The sequence below is a fragment of the Lepus europaeus genome, chromosome 15 (assembly GCF_033115175.1).
Source record: "Lepus europaeus isolate LE1 chromosome 15, mLepTim1.pri, whole genome shotgun sequence".
Taxonomy (NCBI): domain Eukaryota; kingdom Metazoa; phylum Chordata; class Mammalia; order Lagomorpha; family Leporidae; genus Lepus; species Lepus europaeus.
In genome coordinates, this window is record NC_084841.1 from 28,497,160 (window position 1) to 28,521,868 (window position 24,709).

A 24,709-nucleotide genomic window follows, 5' to 3' on the forward strand; every position below is an offset into this window, starting at 1 on the left:
GTTGATCATCCATGTTGTCACAAGCCAAGGCTTTTCTGTGCTCGAAGTACAAAGCCAGCCCCAGAGGAGAGGAGGAGAGACCCCTGCAGGCTGATAGAGCCTCTCTATGCAGTGGCCAGCACAGGGAAACAATATGACTACCTCTCTAAGTAAGACACTTGTGAGAGTGAGAGGAGGGGGCCTGTTAAAGCAGAGAGAAGCTAAAAGGCAGCCTAGAGGATGAGGCTAAGAACTCTGGGGTTAGGACAATGGGTCAGCATCCTAAACACACAGAATTAGGGGGATGGTGTCTATTGCTAGAATAGAGTAGAAGCCCAAGATTCAAGTGATCACTACCCAATTAACGTAGGTCACACTTTCCCAAAAATTGTTTGGTGGGGAGAGTGAAGAAAGTTCTCTCACTTTATGTGTAAAGCACAGATAGTCACATGGTACATGAACAAATACAGTTCTGCAGTATTAAAACTTCATGTGAAGTGGGGGTGATCAGAGGAAACTGTCAGAAGAACACTCAATGTGGGATTAATTATGAAACAAAAAATTAGGGCAGTGAAATAGGGAAAAGCATGATTGGAAGTCCAGCAATTGCAGGAACTTGGAACCATCACAAATGTTAGATCCATGGAGTCTAAGATTAAAAAAGAAAGGAATTTCTGCATAACCGTGGCCCCACCGTGGTCTGAAGCTGGCCATGAGGAAGCATCGCAGGCAGGGTGAGGATGCTTCGCAGACTGGGATTGTGAACAAAAGCAGCCTTCCCACAGACGGCTGCAGCAAAGCTGTGTTTGGGGACAGGGCCAGTAAGACATTGCAGTGTGTTTCCTAAAGACTGACTGCTCAGTAAGGGTGGCTACAGTGGAATGGGGGTTCAATCTACTGCTAACCAGCCTCCAACTGTTACACATTTCCCTGAAACATTGCCATTATACAACCAGGTGGCTGCTGAAATTCATCAGAGGCTCATAGAAGAAGACAAAGAAAACCAACCAGCAGAGTCAAAAGAGAAATCTCCCCAGATGAGTACGAACAAAAAAGGCAAAAAGGAAAATGAGCCACCCAAGAATAAAAAGGAAGACAAACATGGAAAAGGTATTAATTGTTTTAGCACCTAGAACTCTGGATGCTTCAGCCTCTGGTTGGGAGAAAGCGAGCATTTAACCAGATGTTTTAGCCACTTGGCCACCAGGTACAGCCTAGATATCCAGGCTTCTATGAGCTGTAGTGCTAGCTGGTGAGTTGTATTGTATACTGGTTCTACCTAACTTGGCTTATCCAAATAGACAGATGTATCTAGTTTAAAATAAGCTCCAAAGACACTTTCCTGCTATGGGAAACATTCTATACTGGGTGCCAAAGACACAAGAGCAGATTAAAAACAAAAACAAAAATCAAGACCCTGGCTTCTGTCCCGATAGAACTGTAACTAATAGCAGAGATAGACAGTGAGTCAATCATTGTGGGTTATTTATTTATTTATTTATTTTATTTGAGAGGCAGGGGGTAGGGGGAGAAATCCTAGCCAGTGGGTTCACTCCCCAAATGTTCACACTGGCCAGATCCTAGACAAATCTGAGTCAGGAATTCAATTCAGATCTGCAGCATGGAGTGGGGGGGAGCATGAACCCAACCATTTGAGTCATCACTACTGCTTCTTGGGGTCTGCATTACTACTAGGAAGCTGGAATTAGGGACTGGGGCCAGGTATTCAGCTCATGTACTCTGCTAGGGGATGTGAGTGTCTTAACTGCTAGACTAAACACCCAGCCTCGATGATTGCTTCTTGATTGGGAAGGTACAGGTGCCCTGAGAACAGGTCATGTCACTCCACTTGAGGGGACAGCAGAATACTTCTCAGGTGGAGTACATTTAGGCAGCTATGAGTAGGAGTGATGGGAAAGCACTGGGGATGGAGAGGGGTAGGTTGTGGCACTTAAAGCAAAGTAAAAATTAATAACTCAATAATTTTATTTAAAAATAAAAAATAATATGCAACTTCAGTCCATCCTAGATGGTAAAAATAAAATAAATACATAGCATTTGAAGGAAATGCTCCCATTTACATTAATGAAATAACTGTAACTGGCTGAGTCCAATGCATACAGATGAAATAGAAATTCAGAATGATTAATCTCTTCTTTATCTGTTATTCACACATCTATCATTGCAGCGAATGTCTCTTAGCAGATTTTCTTTATTCGCATTTATGTCTTTTTCACAAGATTTGTTGAGCTGAATAGAATTCTGTAAACTGGGCTTGCAACTAGAATGACACTGCCATCACCAAGGTTATATCCTCTGATAAATGCTAACAAATTCTTGTGTAATTCCTGAAGCACTTGTAGGTAGTTACTAATTAAAAGATAATTAGTTTACAGATTCTTGACCATCACCTACATTTCAACCACATCTTCTTGATGTTAGTCTCTTATGTTTTCTTGATGAACAGTTTGCTAATACAAGTGGCCCCTTAAAGAGAGTGCTTCTGGTCGGTGCCGTGGCTTAACAGGCTAATCCTCCGCCTTGTGGTGCCGGCACACCGGGTTCTAGTCCCGGTTGGGGCGCCGGATTCTCTCCCAGTTGCCCCTCTTCCAGGCCAGCTCTCTGTTATGGCCCAGGAAGGCAGTGGAGGATGGCCCAAGTCCTTGGGCCCTGCACCCGCATGGGAGACCAGGAGAAGCACCTGGCTCCTGGCTTTGGATCAGCGAGATGCGCTGGCCGCAGCGGCCATTGGAGGGTGAACCAACAGCAAAGGAAGACCTTTCTCTCTGTCTCTCTCTCTCTCACTATCCACTCTGCCTGTCAAAAAAAAAAAAAAAAAAAAAAAAAAAAAAAAAAAAAAAAGAGTGCTTCTGAAGATAACTAACAGCATCTGCGGTAAGGCGGCAGTTGCAATTCCATCCTCAAACTCTGAATTCCACCATCTTTAAAGTCTGTAACCATCCCTGCATTTGCCATGCATCTTGTGATTTATAAGGCCATGCAAATTGGGACATTTCCATATGAATCTAGCCCAGGTGCCACATGAACAGTTCTCAAGGAAGGGCTGTAAATATTTCATCATCCACACTGGAGGGAAGAAGGTTCCTCATTTCCAAAGCACTGGAGGTTTATAATTCTATGAATTCAGCTTTGTATTCATTTTGTCCAAGCACCATATACAAACACACCTACGTAGGTGATTTACCCTGCACATTTCCTCGCCCTTTCAGGTAAGTCACCACCTGTGGCTGAAGCTACTCCTGTAGTGTTCACAGCAGAGGAAATCGCAGAGATTGAAAGGAAAAATGAACTGAGGCTCAAAATAAAGGAGGAGCATCTTGCTGCCCTACAGTTTGAAGGTAACAACTGAAAATAACTCAGATGATACTTTTCAGTAGAGAGTAGACCAGTAGGCATACAGTCCACACCGGTTCATCAATTGCATAAGACCCTGTCAATGAGAATACCAAACAAACCAGTTGGGAAGTACAGCATTCAAAGATTTTTCTCATTTGACCATATGAGGGCTGGAATTGACTCTTGTATGAGTCAGATATTTTGGCATCGCCTAATCAGTCTTAACTGTCAACAAGATTTCAAAAAGAAGAAAAAAAAATTCGGGAAGGAAATCTCAAGGGAGTTCTCCTGTTCTATTGCAGATTAGAGTGACTATAGATTGTGATATTTTTACTATGTATTTCAAAAAAGCTAGCAGAAAGGGTATTGAATGTTTTCACTACAAAGCAATGACAAATGTTTGAGGAGGTGTTTGTTTACCCTGATTTCAACATTACAGAGTGTATGAGAGTGCAGCAGAATTTCTTGCAAAAATGGAATTAAAGAATAAATTTATTTTGGTGACAAAAATGTTGAAATCCATGCATAGTTTTTTTTTTTTTTTCAGAATAGGCATTTCCCATGAACTTTTTGGAAATACTTTGTATGCATGGATTTCAAAATATTTTACAACAAATTATTTTTTAATTCCACTTTCTATGAGTTTTTTGGAGTTCCCTTTATAGATATTTTGAGCCATCACATGATGTCCTGCAAATATATAAGATGTTTTTATGTCAATTGAAAGTTTTGTATCTTAATCTCAAAGAGTAGAAGTAAAATGTTTTTCGATGTTTCCAATTTTATATGATTTTACAGGTTTAAGTAGGGGTTACCAAAATAAGTAATTTTGTATTACAATAAGAATATTTCAGAATGATTTAATAATTTCCATCATTAGGAAAATATGTAAGTCTTGACTAAAAGCTAACAGGTCTGGAAAGTGTATTCCTAGGAGCAGAGGCCACCAACAAACTAGTCACATGTCTGTCATGTTTAAGGCTCTTCTGCTCTGTAGACAGCCATGACTACAAGATACACCCTCCCGAGGGCTCCTCTAAGTGTCTTACAATACAATTGAAAATGGAGTTTGAGAATATCAGGAAACTGAGCAGAAATATCCCATGGAAAGGAACCATGGTCAATATACCAGATAACAAAACCATAAAAATGCAGCAATGGGTAAGCTGGGATGCCCTTAATGACTCCAGGCCCATGAACTACTAATGCGTTCCAGCCATATCTTCTCTCCCTCTCTCTCCCTCCTCCTCCAGGTCCCCATCCTACTATTGCCTGTTTCCAAATCCCTGCAGTCACATCAAGTGGAGCACAGGGACACGTGCTTCTTCCCCATTGCCTGTCCCCACATCCAATGTCAGAGGTTTTCAGTATACTTTATTTTCCAGTTCATTCAGTGTATGATCCATCCATCCATCCATTCATTCATATAATAAATGTTTATTGAGTTACATCTATATGCCAAGTCCTGTGGTGTTTGCTAGACGCAAACATACACACAGAGACAAAAAAAATAAATAAATAAAAATAAAGAAAAACCAGATCTTGAAGAGAGAAATGGAAATAATTATTTACAATATGCTGCGGTATTGGAAACAGGTATACAAAGGGGACGCTGATGTGAGAGTGGGGGAGGATGAGACAAGACAGACTTTCCAGGGAACTAAAGTTTCAGCTGACCTAGAAGAAAATGCATTTTACCCAGAGGACAAATTGGGGTAGGAATGGGGAAGAGAAGTGTGTGTTGAGACAGGGAGAGTGGTCTGGGATGGATCTGATGTCCTGCAATGAGTGGCTCAGGAACCTGGGCATTCTCTGGGGAGGAGTGAATTGGAAGACAGGGAGGCCAGACCGTGCAGGGTCACCCCGGCCCTGCCAAGGAAATCAGATTTCTGCTCATGGAAACTAGGAGATAGTGAGAAATTCTGAGCAGAAAAAAAGGTTCTGATCACATCTGCAGGAGAGACAGATGACTCTGGATTTTGTGGAGGTGGATTTAGATTTGAGGTCGGGAATGGAAGTTAGGAAAAGCAGAGTGGAAGTTACTGGCAATAGCTTAGCTGAAAGATAATCAGCACCCAAACTAGGCCAGTTAGAACGGAAAAAGCAAAGAAGGGAGATGAGAAAGATACTCATATTTAGAGGTAAAAGCCCTTATTATGTGTCGGGGATAGCAATAGGCCCAAGGACCCAGAGGTTTTGCCCTGGTTTTAGCAGTGCTGAGAAATACAATGACATTGCCATCCCGAGGTTCTTAAGTAGGGAGATCAGCTGCTCTGTGGAATTCAGACGTCATCTATTCTTACTCCACTTATCAAAGACTATATTGCCATGAAGATAAATTAACGTAAAGCTTAATTATTAAGTTTAAAGCATTTCTCAAATAACTTCACAACACATTGCATTTTGCTTCACTGGCGTCTCATCTGTATAGGCATCACATGTGCACTGAAGGCTTTCTCAGGTTGAAACATGGTTGGTTTAAAATTGAATTGGGTCCATCAGAAAATCACATACATGAAACACATTTCAAAATCCTTATTTTTCATTTTAAATAGAGATAGCTACACAGTTTCGACTTGAATTGATAAAATCCAAAGCATTGTCTGTCCTTGAAGACCTAATAACGAAGGTGGTCGATACATATAAACTCATGGAAAAATGGCTTGGTGAGAGATATTTGAATGAAATGTCCAGGTAAAGTATATCATGGCTTTTTACAAACGTACTTTGTTAAATCATGAGCACCAAAACTGGCAGATTTTTAAGGTGTTTACAAATCTGAATAACATTTACAGACTCAAGCATTGACCTCTTAGGAAACTTGGGTATAAACCCAAAAAGTGAGCTTTACTTACCAGGTTTCCTTTGACTTTTCAAACAAGAAAAGTATATCATGTTTCAGAGGGGTCTACAATAAAATTCACTTTTGCACATTTTTGATGATTTCAGTTTTCACACTGCTCAATAAGAATTAGAAGAAATTTTAAAATATTTTCAGCATATTTTAAAATATTCTTCACATCTGATGCCAGACTTGTTGTTAGTCATAACCAGTTAATTGGAAATTAAGACTCCATTCACTGGAATATTTTATCAATTAGACTGATTCCTTCAGCCTCTCTGTTGCATTCCAGAGACTTGTCAGACTTTCATTGCTGGTGAGAGGCAGTGAATCCCAGCCTCTTAGTTCTCCCCAGCAAGGCATAAAGAGGCAACTCAACGGAGTACAAATAGCCTTCATCTGAGAGCCAGGAGACTTGATTGTCCAGGAGATTAACAGTTCCACAGTATCCACAAATTAGCAGCATGCCTGATTGCTTTGGGCGCCAGCTTCATCCATAAAAGGAAACACTTGAACCAAGCCATTTCAGAGTTTTCTGCTTGATCTAGATTCTATGTTGCACTACAGTGTCCCATAAACATCTACGGAAAATTCAGAAGTTGCTATGTAAATAGGATTCAAATGGCAAGCATTCTCAGAAGCAATTGCCATCTAAAAAACAGTGGTTATGGTTTGTTTAATCTGATCCTTGTCTCATAATGAAAGTTCTACTCTAAAATCTTCAGCATAGCTACGTAGTGCTATTGCTCCAGAGTGAAAAATAAATTTTAAAAAATACAAACACATATCTCAGTCTGATAAACTTCCTATAGTAGTACTTAAAATAATATTATGGGGTAGAGAACCAAATCAGTTACCGTCAACCTCGTAGAAAAGTCATATCCAGTTTTCTCCTCTGCCTGCTACTTACAGATGAAGACTTCTTATTCTTAGGATTATGACTCTCATCCATGTGACCATCAAGTGTAAATGCACAATATTTTTATCAGATGCACTTATATTTCACAAGTCTTATATGTACCCCTGCCCTCTGAATCTGCAATTTCAATGTGTATGTACACAAAGGTCTGTGTTTTGTGTTCATAAGAAGCTAAAATCTAGAAATATGATATCAGGGGTGGAAGGTGGCAGAGCTCTCAGATGTCTGAACAAATCTTGTTTCCATTTGCCCTGGCATTTCCCCTACCATTCTTGAGGTTACACTTAGTAATCTTCCACTAGGTGGCGCACACTTGTTTTGATAACCTGTTTATGGTTGGGTCTCCATTCACATTTGGAATCCTGTCTCTCTCACTCCAGTAAACTTAGTAGCTATCCAATATCCTTCTCCTCTGACCCTTCCCCCACTGCCCCACACAGGAACACTCTAAAGCATAAACTACATAGATACTTAAAAAGACAGCATTCTGGAGCTGAACTCAAAAGCGTCTTTTGAAAGACAGCAACTATTTCCTAAATTTTCAGTGTAAATGTTCAATATTTCATTTAAGATATAGACAAGACCCTTTCTTCTATGCAATGATGTTGTACTCATTCATGCAAAGAGACTTCTCTGGCCTTTAAAATAGCTTTAATCATGATATTATCTATCTCCCCAGTAGAGTTCAAGTCCATGTCCTATGTGATTATACATTAACTGCCACAAAGTAAGGAGTTGTGTTATTCACTCCATTGCAAAACTAAAAATTCAGAAAGCTTAAATAACCTACCCTAGGACTCATGACCAGAGAGTGTCCTAGCATGATTGCTCAGTTCTCTCATAAATTGTACACTTATGGCCATGTGATCTCATTAGGAACTTTTACTCTTCATGAAGATAGCAAAGCAATTTCAGTGGATTATATGCACCAGAGGCTATTCTGACAACCATGTCTGAGATAACATCAAATTCCTTCTCGTAAAGTTAGAGAAAAGCCATTTTTCCAAAAACGCATTATCAAGTTGGATTCACATTATAATTTATCCTGATTCTGAGTAAATGTATTTTCCTAACAGTCACATTTTACATGGCATTCTTCTGTACAAGGTATCTTCAGAATGTTCACGGAAAATGAGAATTATGAAAAAGCCATGCACCATATATGAATTTCAAAAATATCTGCACCAAAATAAACTTACTTTGAATTCTACCTCCATGAACATTTTAAAGATCCCTCAAGTATTGTGCTCCATTCTTAAAATGAATATAACCCTTAACATAATCTTGTTTAAATAGTAAAACATGTTCCGATACTAGTAACAACCTTATTTAATAGAGTCTTTTTGTTTAGCTTTGTATTTAGTGGGCAACTATTAACTGTGTAATAAGCATGCATTGTTGCTTGTTTCTAAAATGTACTAATTTATACCTTGCTTTTTTATAAAATTGATTTGAAAAGACATTAAAATTTTCCAACACTCAGATTGAATTATCTATCTTAGCCAAGTAATGCATTCATTTTTTAGTATGTGTCTTATAAGCAAGCACTATTAATCTAGTAGTATCTTTAATGGAGGTAACTCTATTCGTTTTACATTTTCAGTGTAGAAAAATTAACAGAAATAGCTCGCTATCACATTGAAACAGCTACAAAAATCCAGAATGAACTTTACTTAAACCAAGAAGATTTCTTCATTAATGGTGATATAAAAGTCTTCCCAGATCCACCCCTGCCAAAGCGTCCTCCACCTGTAGAAAAGGAAGAAGACGGCACCCTGACTATTGAGCAGCTCGACAATCTTCGAGATCAGTTCTTAGATATGGCGCCTAAAGGTAGGAAAAATCAGTATGATGAAAAGAACACCAAAAAAGGTTAAGATTAACCTGGATGACAATCACTTGCCTGTGAATAAAATCAGCTCTATGGGGTTGCTTTGTCAGTTTATCAAATATCTGCTTCATAAAATATCAGCCTGAAATGAACCAAGCAGAAGATCCACAGTGACTAACACTTGAGCTTGTGTTGATCCTGATTCTCGGTAATTCTCCTCTCTTCTCCCCATTCCTTGCTGGCAAGTTGCTAAGTCTGAGCATTACCCAACCTGACAATTGGTAGACAGCTTTTGTACTTATTTCTAGTTTAGGTTTAGTATTGAGATTGTGAGATTATATTTGTTTCCCCACTGGTGTGTGAGGGGAGGCCAGGGACTAGAGGATTTCCCTTTTATACCTACTTTTCCCCCTTCATGAGCAGAACCAAATAAGATATTAACAAATATTTACTTAGTGAATTAATTAATTAATTTGTTCAGGAACAAGCATTATGGCTCAGAGGGTTAAGCAGCCACTTGGGACTTTCACATTCCATTTCAGAGTGCTATTTCAAGTCCCAGATACTCCACTTCTAATCTAGGGTATAGATTCCTACTGATGCATTCTGGGAGGAAGCACCTGATGGCCCAAATGGTGGGGGCCATGTGGGAGACCCAGAAGGATTTCCATGCCCTGGCTGTTGAGGGCTTTTGTGGAGTGAGCCAGTGTATAGGAGACAGACTGATCTCTGTCTGACTTTTCCTCTCTCTCGATCACTCTGCTTTTCAAGTAGATGAAAATAAACATTTTTTAAAGTCAGTTTGTTCACATCTGTGTGTGCATGTTATTTTCTGCACACAAAAACTAATTAATTTATATTTTATCATTATTGCTCTACAGCATAGACTTTATTATTATTCAGTTATTCTTCATTGGGTTCCATCAGTTGATAGCACAAGTAACTCAGACAGATCATGGAGGATGATAATCTCCATTTTTAGGCCTGGATGCTAAATCACAGAGTCACTGAGCAATTTGCCTTAAAGTGATTGCCCCTTCTCACTGCACGAAGTTACCTCTCATAAACAGCTTTACTTCATCTTCCAATATATCCTACTCATTAGGAAATCACAACTTTTCCTTAGAGAATAGTCAACAGATTTTATAGTATCACAAGTTCACTTAAAAAAAAAAAAGTCCAATACTTCCAGAAATCCACTCAAGAACATGAATTTAAGTCTGCAGTCTTCCTGGCCAAGCCCAGTATGCTAAGCAGGTGTGTGCCTGAGTGAACCCCTGTGTTCCACCCAACCCATCCAGTCACTGGAGTGAATTTTACACTTGCAAGGATAAAAGTGCACACACACTACAGCTATGGATGAACACGGGCTCAGATTGGCAGTACTCAGGCATAAAGGAAACATGGCCATCAGCAGGTCTGAAAGTTCCAGGCTCCTAAATCTGGCTCATGAAATCCTACCAGTGCTCAGTCAGGCATGGTCTGTCTTCTCCATTGTGTAAACTTCACAGTGTCCTTTAATTACACAGTTCTCTCTTTGAAGTCACCTTTGCTTTTCATTTTTCATTTTTTCTATGCTACTTTTACATAGAAAATAGACACATATGAGAAGATCTAAAGACAAAATACTATTTACTTGAATCCCACACTAGAAGAATCACCTAATTAGTAGATTATAGGGCATTTAAGGAGTTATAATTGGATTTTGAAAATTATCTGTTACTCATAAGTCCTTTCAGAGGGCACCCTGTTCTTAATGATGATCAACATAATGCAATTCTTAGATCGAATGTCAAAACCAGAGCTCACATTTCAACTAGAGTTTAGGGAGTGGGTGTCTAGTACGACAGTTAAAATCCTCAAGTCTTACATCAGAATGCTAAGGTTCAATTCCAGGTTCCAGCTCCTGACTGACACCAGCTTCTTGCCAATGCAAGCGATATTGGGAGGTGGCAATAATGGCTCAAGTAATTGGATTCTGCCACCCTTGTGGAAGACCTGGTTCCTGTTCCAGACTCCAGGCTCTAGCCTCAGCCCAGCCTGGTGGCCAGTGTGGGCATGTGGGCATGAACCAGTACATAGGAGCTCTCTGTCTACCTGTCTCTCTCTCTCTTCCTTTCCCTGACTCCCTACCTCTCAAATGTTTTAAAGCTTAAAAATAAATAATAGTAGCTCTACTTTAGCATATATGTATCTTTGACTATCAACTCCAGAAACCCCTGAAGAAAAAAGATAGCGACAGCTACATTTACTTGTTTTCAGACTATGGTAAAACAAGACAGTTTTCAGACAATGGTAGAAGTAGGAAGGAAGTGAGAAGAAAGTAAGGGATGGAGAAAAGAAGGAGGGAGCTAGAGATGAGGCATGAGTAGAATGATGGATGTCAGGGGATGTGCAGGAGACTGCTCTGCTTTCCTCTGTCCAACTGTGTGAAGTACAGGAATGTAGAAGAGGGGGCTTCCCTATCTGGAGAAACGTATCTGTCCACCCAAGCTGAGAAACTAACCCAAAGGAAGAAGGACAGTTGTCATTGCCCCAGAATGTGCACTTCTGTGCAATATTCTGGAATCCACAGAATTTGATGATTGGAGTGAGTTATGCTCCAATGAGCAAACAGTTTAAATCCTTTTCATTATTAGCTCAATTACACTATTCAACAAAATACATGTTGCATATATTGCTTTTCAGGTGTATATAAAATACTTATCATAGTGTGGGGTATTTTATCAGTAGTAATAGTCACTGTTCTTATTTTTGCTGCTATTATACAAGGAAGGAAAAGTAATATCATTCTTTATTTATTTATTTATTTATTTATTGACAGGCAGAGTGGACAGTGAGAGAGAGAGCCAGAGAGAAAGGTCTTCCTTTTGCCATTGGTTCACCCTCCAATGGCCGCCGCGGCTGGCGCGCTGCGACTGGCGCACCACGCTGATCCGATGGCAGGAGCCAGGTGCTTATCCTGGTCTCCCATGGGGTGCAGGGCCCAAGCACCTGGGCCATCCTCCACTGCACTCCCGGGCCACAAAAGAGAGCTGGCCTGGAAGAGGGGCAACCGGGACAGAATCCAGTACCCCGACCGGACTAGAACCCGGTGTGCCGGCGCCACAAGGCGGAGGATTAGCCTAGTGAGCTGCAGCGCTGGCTAGTAATATCATTCTATTTTCTCAACCCCTGAATCACAGAATTGGTTTTCCTACTCACATCCTCAAAGCCGAGTCTCAAATGTTGATATTGTAATTACCACTCACTAATCCCCCCCCCCCATCCCTATGAATCATCCTCTGGCTTTTTATTGTGTTCTGTAACTGTTGCTTATGACCATAAATGAAACACATACATTCATCTTTTAAATTAAGGCTGTTGTTGTATTCCTTCCAAGAAAGGGAAAACATCTTTTATGATAATACCCACTGTAGAACTAGAACTCTACAGTTTCGCAAGACAGTGTTAGTTAAGACAATAACAGCTTGAAAGTGTGGAGCAACTGATTGGACATGGTACATCTCTGAATGTGTGATTACAGAACTTCTTGCTTGAACTTGAAAGCTGTTGTTATTCCTAAATCAGGAAAGGTGAAAAACTTTCTTCAACCATTTCATATATTCCCACACAACCTAAAATATCTAATATGCAACTTTCAAGTTCATTAAAACATATGAAAAGATAATGAATAGATGGATTTTCCCCCTAGGAAAAAAGCACACATGTTTGCGTATACCAGTCATTATGTTTAAGCTCACAATAAGATTCTTAGAAGTTTACAAAGATATTTATGCTAGCAAATCACACTTTGCAGCTATTAATTATATCACACAAATAAAATTGAGGCTATTGGGTTTCGTTTATTAAAACAAGTATAAATGTAAATGTAATGTAAATGGAAAGAACTAAAGCTTAAGGAGCTTTCTGCTGCATATTCGTTACCCTACTTGAAACTTGAAAAGGCATCACATACTGTAATGTTTATAGTCAGTATCCCTTTTGTGATCAAACTCTACCACTCATGTTAATTATTAATCTTTTTTAGTAAAGGTAGTGATTAGACATAAAATACCATTCTTGAGATTGTTGCAAACATATTAGGGAAAAACAAAGACCTTACTATGACAATCAGACAAGATCATGTGAAATGCAATGAGACAATTCATCATGCCTGCATTTTTCTTCCCACCTAGGAAAGGTCTATGCTTTAGAATCACAGGGGCAGCTTGAGCAAGAGAGTCAGCAAGCCATACTTTCCATCAGCTGTCCCAGCCATCATTCCCATGAGCATATTCCCAATGTGGAGTGAGAGTTACTGAATATTTTCTAAATTATAAAATCAGGCAATGTGGAGTGGTCACTATGTGTCAGGCCTCATGTTAGTATTTGCCTTATGTTGACTCACCTCTTACCCACTCCAACCTGTGCTGGGATGACTGACAGCTCTTTTTCAGGTCCACCTTTTGTCAAGTGACTGTCACTAGATCTTGGGTAAATTGTTTAATCTTCTCTGCCACGCTTTCCTCACCTGTAAAATGAGGATAATAATGGCACTTAGCTCATGAAGTTGTTATACTTATTAAGGCAGTTAATATGAGGACAGTTCACAAAGTTTATAGGAAAGTGGGATTAAAATCGGTTTATTTTGGTTCAAAATATTTTGAAATGCAATCAAACAGATTTTCAAAATGTTCTTGAGTAACGAGTATTATGAAAAAACTAAGCATGGATTTAAATTTTTCCCACCAAAATCAACCCATTTTTAATTCCATTTTCCCCTTGAACTTTTGAAGCAGATTGATACAAACTGTTTTTATTATAAAAAGTTAGCTTGAGGGGTGAGCACTGTGGCATAGTAGGTTAGGCCTCCACCTGCAGTGCCGGCATCCCACAAGGGCACCACTTTGTGTACTGACTGCTCCTCTTCCAATCCAGGTGCCAGCTAATGGCCTGGAAAAGCAGTGGAAGATGGCCCAAGTGCTTGGACCCCTGCACCCATGTGTGAGATCCAGAAGAGGCTTCTGGCTCCTGGCTTCAGATAGGCCCAGTTTGGCCATTGTAGCCATTTAGGAAGTGAGCCAGTGGATGGAAGACCTCTCTCTGTCTGTAACTCTGCCTCTAAAATAAGCAAATAAATCTTTAAAAAAGTTAGCTTGGGGCCAGTGCCGCAGCTCAATGGCTAATCCTCCGCCTGCGGCACCAGCACCCCGGGTTCTAGACCCGGTCGGGGCACCAGATTCTGTCCCGGTTGCTCTTCTTCCAGTCCAGCTCTCTGTTGTGTCCCGGGAGTGCAGTGGAGGATGGCCCAAGTCCTTGGGCCCTGCACTCACATGGGAGACCAGGAGAAACACCTGGCTCCTGGCTTGGGATCAGCGCGGTGCACCAGCCACAGCATGCTGGCCATGGTGGCCATTGGAGGGTGAACCAACGGCAAAGGAAGACCTTTCTCTCTGTCTCTCTCTCACTCCGCTTGTCCAAAAAAAAAAAAAAAGTTAGCTTGGGACTCTGAAGGTATAAATACTCTAATAGGTACCTGCATTATCCCAAAATGCTTCCAGAAAAACTTTACATTAAGATGGTAGAATTAAACCATAAAGTAATATGACACCTGGGTACTATCAGCGCCCCTAACAAAAACATCCATTTTATGTACTGCACTAAGCTCTGAATAGGTACATCTTGTCTCTAAACATCAAGTGCCAAGAACATCAGGAAGACAGTCTTTCTGCAACGGAAACAATTTGTAGTCTATTGAAACTAGAACACTTTACCAGTGTTCCTCTGTCCCCACTTAAATCATAAGAACTCCTTTTCCTTGTAAGCCTGTTGGTACTCCTTGTAATTCCTGTAAGATTTGATTCATAGCAATTTGGGTGTCTGCCATGGAGCTATCTTGAGAAATCACAGTCCCATAAATTATACACATTTACATCCTCCAAAACAGGCAGCATTTAATTGTCTGAGACCTATAATCGACAAAGGCCCTTCCTTTTACACACCTCTTGCAGACCCCAAGATTTAATGACTGATCTCAGAGAGAGAGCGAGCGAGAAAGAGAGAGAGGTACACAACCAAAACTTTTAAGCCAAATGGCTAAGTTCAGTCATTTAGCCACAGGTTTTCCATGGACACTCAAAGGAAGAAGTAGCCATTGCCGCCTTTGGGGGTCACATGGGGGTTAGCTCAGAGGCTTTGGAAACTGAGGCTTCCAAGAAGAGAAGCAGAGGAGGGGTATTCTTGACAGAAGGGAATCAAGCATCAAGGAGATTTCTGAAGCTGCAGTACATATTGAGGCACATCAGACTACCTGGAACAAGGGACAAGGAGGCAAGGTCACAAAGAGCTCCTGCAAAGAACAGATAGGAGAGGATTATCTAAAGCATTCGGAGCTGAGTGACAGTGGAGAATCCATTGAGAGGAAGAGATTCTTCCAGGAGAGCAGTAGATGCTCTCAGTCTCTCTACGAAATCCTAAGGAATCAAGAGACAGGAGAAACGACTGAGTCTGTTTCCTAAAAGGCGTAACTAGAACATTCTGTGGAGTTCCCCAGGCTTAGTTTCTCTGAAAAAAAAAATTATTAAATGTGATACAGTGTATAAAATTGCTTAGTTTGGCATTTATCTAAATCAAGAAATATTGAAAGATTTCTTAGAAAAGGGGGTGATACAGAAGAGTGGAAGTTATCAATAGGAACATCACATTGGGTGGCAAAATGTAGGGATTACAGTGAAGAGGAAGAGTGTGGCTCCCAGATGTCCTGTGGCTCTCTCAGTGGGTAAACTTCTTCTACCAGATTAGATTCAGATCACAGAAATGCAGTAGTGAATTTAGAATTCTTTGAACCTGGTAAAACCGACTGTGGGCAGAGTTTCAAATATATCTTTAGCATGAAGCATATTTTTATGAAGCCAGAGAACTTACGTTAGCACTTACATTATGCTCAGAATTCACGATAACATCTTCTGGAAAATCTGCCCATAAAACTAAAAACATAAGAGTTAGCTAAATCCTTAAGGTTGTGTATATGAAATCTGTTCTGTTTTGTAAATTAAAAAGTTATCTTAAAAAGAAGGATAACAAGAACAAAAAAGAATTAGCTTGATATTCAGTGAAAGTTAGAGCCCCTTTCTTTAACAGCAAGAAATTCTTTTCTCATTCATTTGAATTTTGAATTCATTAGTTATTAGCTGAAATTTACACATGTATAGCCAAGCACCAGGCATGTTGTTTCAGGTTAACTCAGAAAGCCATACAGGTAGCCCAGTGCTAAAGTAAGTAAATGAAAGCAGTAGCTGTCAACTACACAAAGACTAATTTTAAATGAAATACAGTTATATTTAGAATTTGAAAAAGCAGGGGTTTGTTTAATAACTGCAAAGGCCAAAAAGAAAGGAGATCACTTTACCACAAGTGTTAAAGTGATCATATAAATAGGACTAAGTGTCTGGAAATAATAATAGAATTAAAAAGGAGTGAAAGTCTCAACATGGGAAGAAGTCTATACAGTGGACTCATAAAATGATAATTACTTTAAGTAGCACTCTGACCTCAGAATCAGCCCTTAAGGTGTTCTGATCTGGCTGAAAAGCCCAGGGGAGCATTTCAGGCATGGAAAGCCAAGACACTCAGGTAAAAAAAAATGCTCTACATGAAGTATCCCTGTGGGTGAAACCCCAGTGGAAAGATGCAGCCACCATAGAAGGAAGTACTTTTCTCTGAAGGGAGGACAGAACTTCCACTTTGCTTATGGCCTTATCTAAATACTGATGGAGTTTAAGGATCCAAAAGGCTTCTATAGCCTAGGCAGCTCATGTCAAGAGTCTTGGGTTATCACTGACATCATACATAAGAATGTTATTTGTTAAATAAACAATAAGAGTCACCATGCACTAACTTCCCATACAAAGACTTCTGTATCCAAAGAGTTGTATCATGATACTCAATAGTAAAACTTGTTCTCAAGAATCATTTCCTTTTAGTATATTAAGTGGAGGATATACTATGCCTCATAAGTTATAGTTATGCCTAACAGCTTGCAAAAGATGCATCATTCTTGGATTCTTCTTTAAAGATAATTAAGTATCTAAAAGGAAAGAAGGGGGAGGAAGGAAGGGAAAAGAGGGAGGGGAGAAAAAATGAAAACACCTTTGAGAAGCAATGATTTGAACAGCCCTTGTCTGTATTTTTGAGGAACAGTTTTCTTACTTTTTTCATTTCATTTTTTTTCTTTCTTTTTCTTTCATGGATTAAACAGGAGAGGAAGAGGAAGAGGGGTGGGAGAGTGGGTGAGTGGGCAGGAACGGTGCAAAGAATTACTATTTTCCAAATGTTGTATTTATGATATACATACAAATAAATTTAAAAAGGAGAAATAAATAAGGTTTAAAAGGCACAGGCATATCAACTAATGTCAAAGGTTTTCAATTAAAATATGTTAAGAGTTATGAGATCATGTAAATTAATTAGGAAAAGATATATTTGCTTAAACATCTACTAAGTGCTTAGCTGTTAGCTAGATACTATGGAGTAAAGAAGTAAATACAGTGCTAGTCAGAAGAGTTTAAATCCAATTGGAGAATCAAAACCTTGAACCATAAAGCATTGGACAAAAAAAAGACATCAAGAGTATGTCAGCATGAAATATTTTAGTATAACGTCACATAACATTCAAATTTTTCATTATACAAAGGGTTTTCAAATGGCTCATGTTAAGTTTGTGTTATGAAAAAACCATACACAAATATTAAACTATTTCACACCAAAATATTTTACAGCAAAATAAACTTCCCTTTCAATTATATCTTCCTACAAATTGTCCAAAGCCCTCTCTTATGATAGAAATAGGACAGTATACATACTGTTCCCAACTTACGTTGGTTCTATTTAGCATTTTTCAACTTTACAGTAGCATGAGAACAATCCACATTCAGTAAAACACAAGCTTCACATTTTGAATTTTTACTTTGTTCATGATGCAGCCAACTGAGCTTACGAGTGAATAACCAACACTAAAATCTGCTTGCAGCTAAGCTACGATGCTTGATAGGTTAGGTGTATTTTCAACTTACAGTATTTTCTATTTATGATGGGTTTGTCAAGTGTAATGCTATCATAAGTTGAAAAGCATACATAATTGAATTATTAGTATTGTTAAAGAATTTATAAGAGGAATTATATATATATATACACATATACATATGTATGTGTCCCTTTTGTTCAAGAAGAAATGGGTTCTAGAGTGAAGACTGTATCACCCTTTATGCACAAAAAAATAAACAAAAAAACCTTGTAATAGTCAAGTGCAAACACATGTGTATTAATTCTGCCTACAAGTGAATCCCAGGTCCACCACTTACAATACTGCAACACTGGAATAATTAATTAGCCTCTTTGTGCCCTGATTTTCTTGTCTATAAAATGGCAACAATAATAGTTGGTCCACTGTCTTAACTATAAAACAGAAGTAATGAAATGTGAGGATGAAATGATTTAAACCAGTTAAAGGATTTGTAAGAATGCCTGATAAGAAATTAGCATACAATATAATTTTTCCATAAATAATAAGAAAATGTAGGGGCAGAGATTAGGTGCAACTTAGGGTAAGCTTTGTGATTACTTAAAATAACAACATGGAGTTATTTTAAAGGCAAGGATTCTTCGGATGCTGTGAGTCAAGTCACCAAACAGCAGAAAAGGCCACAGAAGATCAACCACTACTTTCCAATGAGATACAATCAGTTTTTGAAAATTTGGTTAAAAAAATACCCCTGGCTTGTCTATGATGACTTGTTAAATCTTATGTTCTGCGCCCTGTGTCGTAAGCATGGAGTGAAGTCAGGCGGAAGTCAAATGAGTTTTTTTTATGGCACAGACAACTTTAGGACTGAATTTCTCAATGCACATCATCTCAGTGAGGCTCATGCCAAGGCTTTATTAATGGAAGCAACAAGTGGTTCTCCAGAGAACAGAGCCACCACAGAACTAATGATGAGGACCATGAGTAAAGTAACTCTTGGGAGAGTAGAGAATTTATTCAGATCATGCCATGCTATCGCCAAGACTGGACGTCCCCTCAAAGATTTTATCTGGATGTGCAAGTTGGATGACATGAAGGGTGTTGATATTGGCCCAGTATTCAGAACTAACAAATCAGCACAAATCTTTACATATTTCATTGCTGAAGTAGAGCGGAAAAGTCTAAGAGAGAAACTCGAAAAAAGCAAATTTTTCTCTGTCATCAGTGATGGAATCACAGACAGTTTAATCAAGGAAGTCAAACTTGTCTATGTACAGTTTGCACATGCAGGAAAAGTGCATTGTCAAATTGTTGGGGCACAGACAGTAGAAAGGAAAGATCCCCTGGCAATTAAAAATGCCATCGAGAAAACTCTAGAGATAAATCTGCAACTCAGGCTATCAAGCCAAGACTGGGCAACGAAACTGGTTGGTTTTGGAAGTGATGGTGCCCCTGACATAGAAGGCGAGAACACTGCGGTGACCTTGCTTTTAAGAGAAATCCAGCCATGTGTGCAGACTGTTTATTGCTTTGCCCATCACCTTGAGCTATCCTACAAGGCAGTGTTCCAGAGCATTCCTCTGTACGACAGTGTCAGAGAGCTTCTTCACAGCATTTATCACTTCTATCACACTTCTCCTCTTCGTAAGAGTTCTCTGATAGCTGCCTTCAAAGACCTTCACCTTCGACCCGTGATGCCTTCTCGAATAGAAGGTAGGAGGTGGCTTCATGGATTACAGACAGCCCTCCAGAACTTTCTCAAGGGATATCCTGCAATTATCCAGCAATTGCATTCCGTAAGTAATTTTGAAATTCCATACCACTTCACTTTCTCAGAATAATAGAAAATACTTTTACTGAGCTCCTTGAAAGAAAAAATTTCAAGAAATAAAACTTCCTAACTTGTGTTACAGGAAGGTGAAGAAAGAAGTGACACCAGTCAGCAGAAAGCCAAAGATCTGCTCGAGTTGCTTCTCCAAGGCAGCACTGTCAAATTTGCCCATTTCTTAGTGGATGTCATTAATGTCCTTAGCATTCTGTCCCGCGTCAGTCAGAACAGAAATTCCTCAATTGCAGACATATCCGCCACCATAGAGTCGACGCTGAAGATGCTCCAAATGTATCAAACAAGGTGAGGTGAGGGGGGGTGACAGTTTGACTTGGGAAACTATTTGCCAGTTTGCTTTCTTGTTTAATTATTTATTAGGGCAAGCTTATTTATTTATTTATTTATTTTTCCTCCCTAGGCCAGGTCCAAAAGAATGCAAGGTGGATGCAGTCACACACTTTCACGGTAGCTGCCTCAGAGGAACGGAAAACATCTCTGCTGTGAGAAACGTGGTTTTAACACATCTTATCAGGAGGCTTCAAGGCTGCTTCAGAGATGCCAGCCAAGATGTGGTGAGGGCAACCATGATCGTAAGCTTTAAATTGTGGCCCACAAGGATAAATCAAGGTAACCTTTGAGTGCTGACTCGGAACCTACCATTCTTTGATCGTGTGAGTGTCTTTCATAAGTGAGACTAGTATCTATGTTTTTCTGGTGCTTTGATGATAGAATTCGGAGAGAAAGAGGTCTCCATCCTGACTTCACATTACGAACCAGTATTAGAAGCCGCCAGTGTGAAAATTGATGAAGTGGACACCGAGTGGGGCATGTTGAAATTAGAGATTTATGCCAGGTAAGCAAGAAAGCAAGCCGAGGAAACGAGTCATATTTACAGGTATTTGAGTGAAGCAGGTACCTCAATTTTCTTACTTTTTTTTAATCCTTTCTCTTAGATTTCAGAACATTCAAAAACTGACCTGGGATTTTGTGAATTCCATTTACTTACACAAGTATCCAAATATTCTGAGGCTTGTTGACCTAGTGCTGACCCTCCCAGCAAGTTCAGCTGAAGCAGAACGTGGCTTTAGCCAGATGAAACGCATCACGCCACACACGCATGCTAAAGTCACATCTGAAAGCATCACGGATATCCTGATCATTCAGCTGAATTCTCCAGACATTAATAATTTTGACCCTAGGAAAGCTATCCATTTATGGAATGCAAGAACGCTGTCTTCAGCTGGTGACACAAGACCTAATTCAGATTCCTCCTCAGACTCAGAAAGCCTTTGTGAAAGTGATTAGTATTATGACTTTGACTTCACTATTGATCATAGCAAAAAAAAATTTCAAAACCCTGAAATTGAAAAGTAAAACAGTAGCCAGTCTTCACATCAAACACAAATGGCACTTGACAACTTCCAAACATACAAAATAAAAATATATTGATGGGTTTTCCTGTGACTTCTTAATGCTACTTCATTACTCACAGTTCTTTGATATTCTTTGGATGGAAATGTGTGCTTCTAAACAAGATGTTATTTCTATGTCATCTTTCTATAATTATTGCTAAGGATGCCCACATGATGATTATGTTCTGAGATCCCCCTAACACACAGTTAACTGTTCTTTCTATATAGTTCCAAATGAGAGTTGCACCAGATAAATAATAACAGAGCCAAATTAAGAGCTTATTTTTAAACTCTTGAACAAAATTAAGTGAATCTACTTATGTTATTGCATTAAATATGAATATAGTATCATCCCATGTCTAAGAAATATGTCAAAAGATCATGTTTAAAATTTTTCACATTTTATGCAAAGATCTCCAGATAAATAATTCTGTAGAAACTTAAACTATTGTCTTATGCTTTATTTTGTACCATAGAGATTAGACAGTGAAAATATATTGTATGTCTCCCAGAATTTTTAAATATTTTGAGTATCTTCATGGTTTCAATAGATTTTATTTATGGTTTCATCTTGAGAAAGTTGATGCGTTATTTCTAACTTATCACCATAGTATCATACAAAGCTCAGTTTACTGAAAACCCTGCTACCTGGGAAAATGTTCTCATCCCTGTAGACTTGGATACTCAGGTTTAATTAAGAAGGATACAAAATGTATTTGTGAACAACCTGGTGAATGGACAATTACATAAAAGAAAGTTTTTGCTCTTGTTTCCAGAAAAGTACCTTCTCCATCTTTCGAAATTGTATATTTGGCTTGAACCAGTGGCATTTTAAAGGGGTTATTACATTTCCCTAGAGGTTAGAAGAAATAAAATGATGTTTCAGAAATACTAAAAACTTCAATATAGAAAGAAAACTTTGAGATGCTGCCTCTGTGTTTCACTCTTTTTTTCCAAAACAAAGAAGAATAGCTATGTACTCTGGACCTGATAGATACTTGGATACCCACTAGGAGTCTCTCCTGGCACTAGAAGGTACTGCTACTGTGTGAGCTAGCCAGATTTTTTTTTTTTTAAAGATTCATTTATGTTGTTTTTCTATTTTTTTAATGCATGTGCATGCGATTGAAATGAGAAACAAAATAGACACCTCTTTTAGACAAGGAAAAGTAGATTATTGTACATAACAGCAAAACTTTTTAAAGTTTAATGATCTATGAAATACTTGGAAATCTTGAACCAACTAGATTATTAAATTAGTATTTTAAATTCCATAATTTAACAATTCAAACACTCCCACATTTACAATAGAAAATTTATTCTGATCTAAAGGGCAAGACAAGGTTAAATGTGTTACTTTGATTACAGTGGTGAGTTGCATGTATTTGAAACACCTTTAATCTCATACAAGTACTTACTAAAATATTTTAGTCTTGTGCCCTACTGCATAAAGGAAACCTTAGAATAATATTTTTTAAATTAAATATATTAATAATAAAAGATGAAAGAAAATTTCAAACTAAAAAGTATGTAGTCTCAGGATATTTCCAAATCTGGAAAGAATTATTACTTAGCAATAAAATATATTCTGATTCTCAACTGAAAAATAATAAGAGAACTTAAGAAAATTATTATGTTCATATTTTCAAAATTACTTCTATTTATGTAAAGGCTACAGTTTTGAATTATATAAATAAAGTAACTATAAAGTATCTGTCATTTCTTCTATTTTAGCCAAACAGAAGAAAAGCACTAAAACATAATATAAATGATAAAGTATTTTTATTATATTGTAGGCATAATAGGAAGTAAAGCATTTACTGACATTCTGCTTGATTTGATGACCTTGAACCTTGGAACAAACAACTTCCCTAGTAGTTGGATGCACCTCACCCAGCCTGAAGTAAGCTTTCATTTTGTTTGAGTTTCAAAGATTTGAGCATTCTTATTTTAATCAATGAATCAAATAACCAATACAAGCATAGTGTCTGAGAGTTAGTAGGCAATCTATGATGTCTTAATGAATGAACAAATAAATGAACTTCAAATTAAGACATAGTATGTCCATGCTCAGCATTTGAAGAATGAGTGATAATTTGAAGTCAATGAAACACTCTAGACTGTGAGGCTCAACAGGTGAGTTTCATCTGTCATTAGCAGGCAAGTACTAATAGATGATTCTGACAGCATTTGCTTTTTACCATAATCTTTTCTTTAAGAATCTGTCAGGAAACAAAATAGCTAAAGAACATTTCCTTTATGGGCTGTAGAGTCCTTGAATAGGCACAGCTAGAATCTTTATTTTTTTTTTAAGATCTATTTTATATTGGGGCCAGCATTGTGGACTAGCAGGTTAAACCAGCATGTGTGACCCCAGAATCCAATATGGGCACAGTTCCTGTCCCAGCTGCTCTACTTCCTGCCCAGCTCCTCGGTAATACACCTGGGAAAGCAGTTGAAGATGACCCAAGTGCTTGGGCCCCTGCCAACCTTGTGGGAGACCCTGATGGAGTTCCTGACTCCTGGTTCGGGCCTGGCCAAGCCCTAGCTGTTATGGCCATTTGAGGAGTGAACCAGCAGACGGGAGATTTTCTCTCTTTCCCTCCCTCTCTCTCTGTCACTGCCTTTCAAATAAATAAAATAAATCTTTAGGTGACATGGAGTCCCAAGTGTAAGTTAGTTGTGTGACAGCAAGCAAAACACACAGATGTCAAGGTTGCAAAACAATGCAACGCTTTCTAAGTACTCTCTTGTATGGATTGATTGGTAGAACAAAGGAATAAAAGAACAGATGTCAGAACTGGCTCTATTTGCCAGTATAGAATCCTGCTTCTTTTGTATGAACCTTACCATGAAAGCCTGAGCAGTTAGAACTTCAAGATAGAATTACGCAAATATTGCAGTGATACTTCCTATCTTCTTCTAGTTGCAGGAGTTGACATACTTGTTGATCGTAAACTCAGAGTTCGTGGACTGGAGGAAATTCCTGTTAGTAACTGCATTGCCTTGGCCCATCCCTCTGGAAGAAGAGCTCCTGGAGACCCTGCAGAGGTTCAAGGCTGTGGATGAGGAGCAGATGGGCACCGTCACTTTTGAGCAGTATATGCAGGTGATCACCAACACCCAGGGGCACTAACGATGCCAGAATACTCTTGACCTAATAAGTGTCATACTCACTAATGTCACATTTCCAGGTATCCAGCAGGTGTGTGGATTCTCACCTACCCATATCTAGGCAACCAGAGACAGCACAGGCAATGCCGAAGCCCTGGACAGAATTCTTGCTTCTACCGCTAGTAAAAGTCTTTGAAACAGATCAGAATTTCCTGAAGCACTAGAGGTCCTGAAAGAAGTCACATAAAGTTCATTGTCCTTCTGAGTTCTCTTGCCTTTATCTGTGTATCAGAATCACCTGCAGAGTTTTTAATGAGCATTCTGCCCAAAACCCAGTACTCCAGGAACGGCAAGAACAGGTTTCTGCCGTTCAGTGTCGTGAATGATGAGATTGTTTTTCGCTAGTTGACTTTCAAATGTCTGTGG

At 38.9% G+C, this 24,709-nt stretch overlaps 1 protein-coding gene across 1 annotated transcript in view; it reads left to right on the forward strand.

Annotated features, from left to right (window-relative positions):
- SPEF2 (sperm flagellar 2) overlaps positions 1-24,709 on the forward strand; it is a 184,048-nt gene that overhangs the window by 135,183 nt on the left and 24,156 nt on the right. The window contains exons 25-30 of the mRNA XM_062211927.1: positions 936-1,089; positions 3,210-3,338; positions 5,892-6,030; positions 8,701-8,930; positions 22,966-23,072; positions 24,096-24,278. Coding sequence (XP_062067911.1) covers positions 936-1,089; positions 3,210-3,338; positions 5,892-6,030; positions 8,701-8,930; positions 22,966-23,072; positions 24,096-24,278 — 942 coding nt within the window. The remainder of the gene's footprint in view (positions 1-935; positions 1,090-3,209; positions 3,339-5,891; positions 6,031-8,700; positions 8,931-22,965; positions 23,073-24,095; positions 24,279-24,709) is intronic.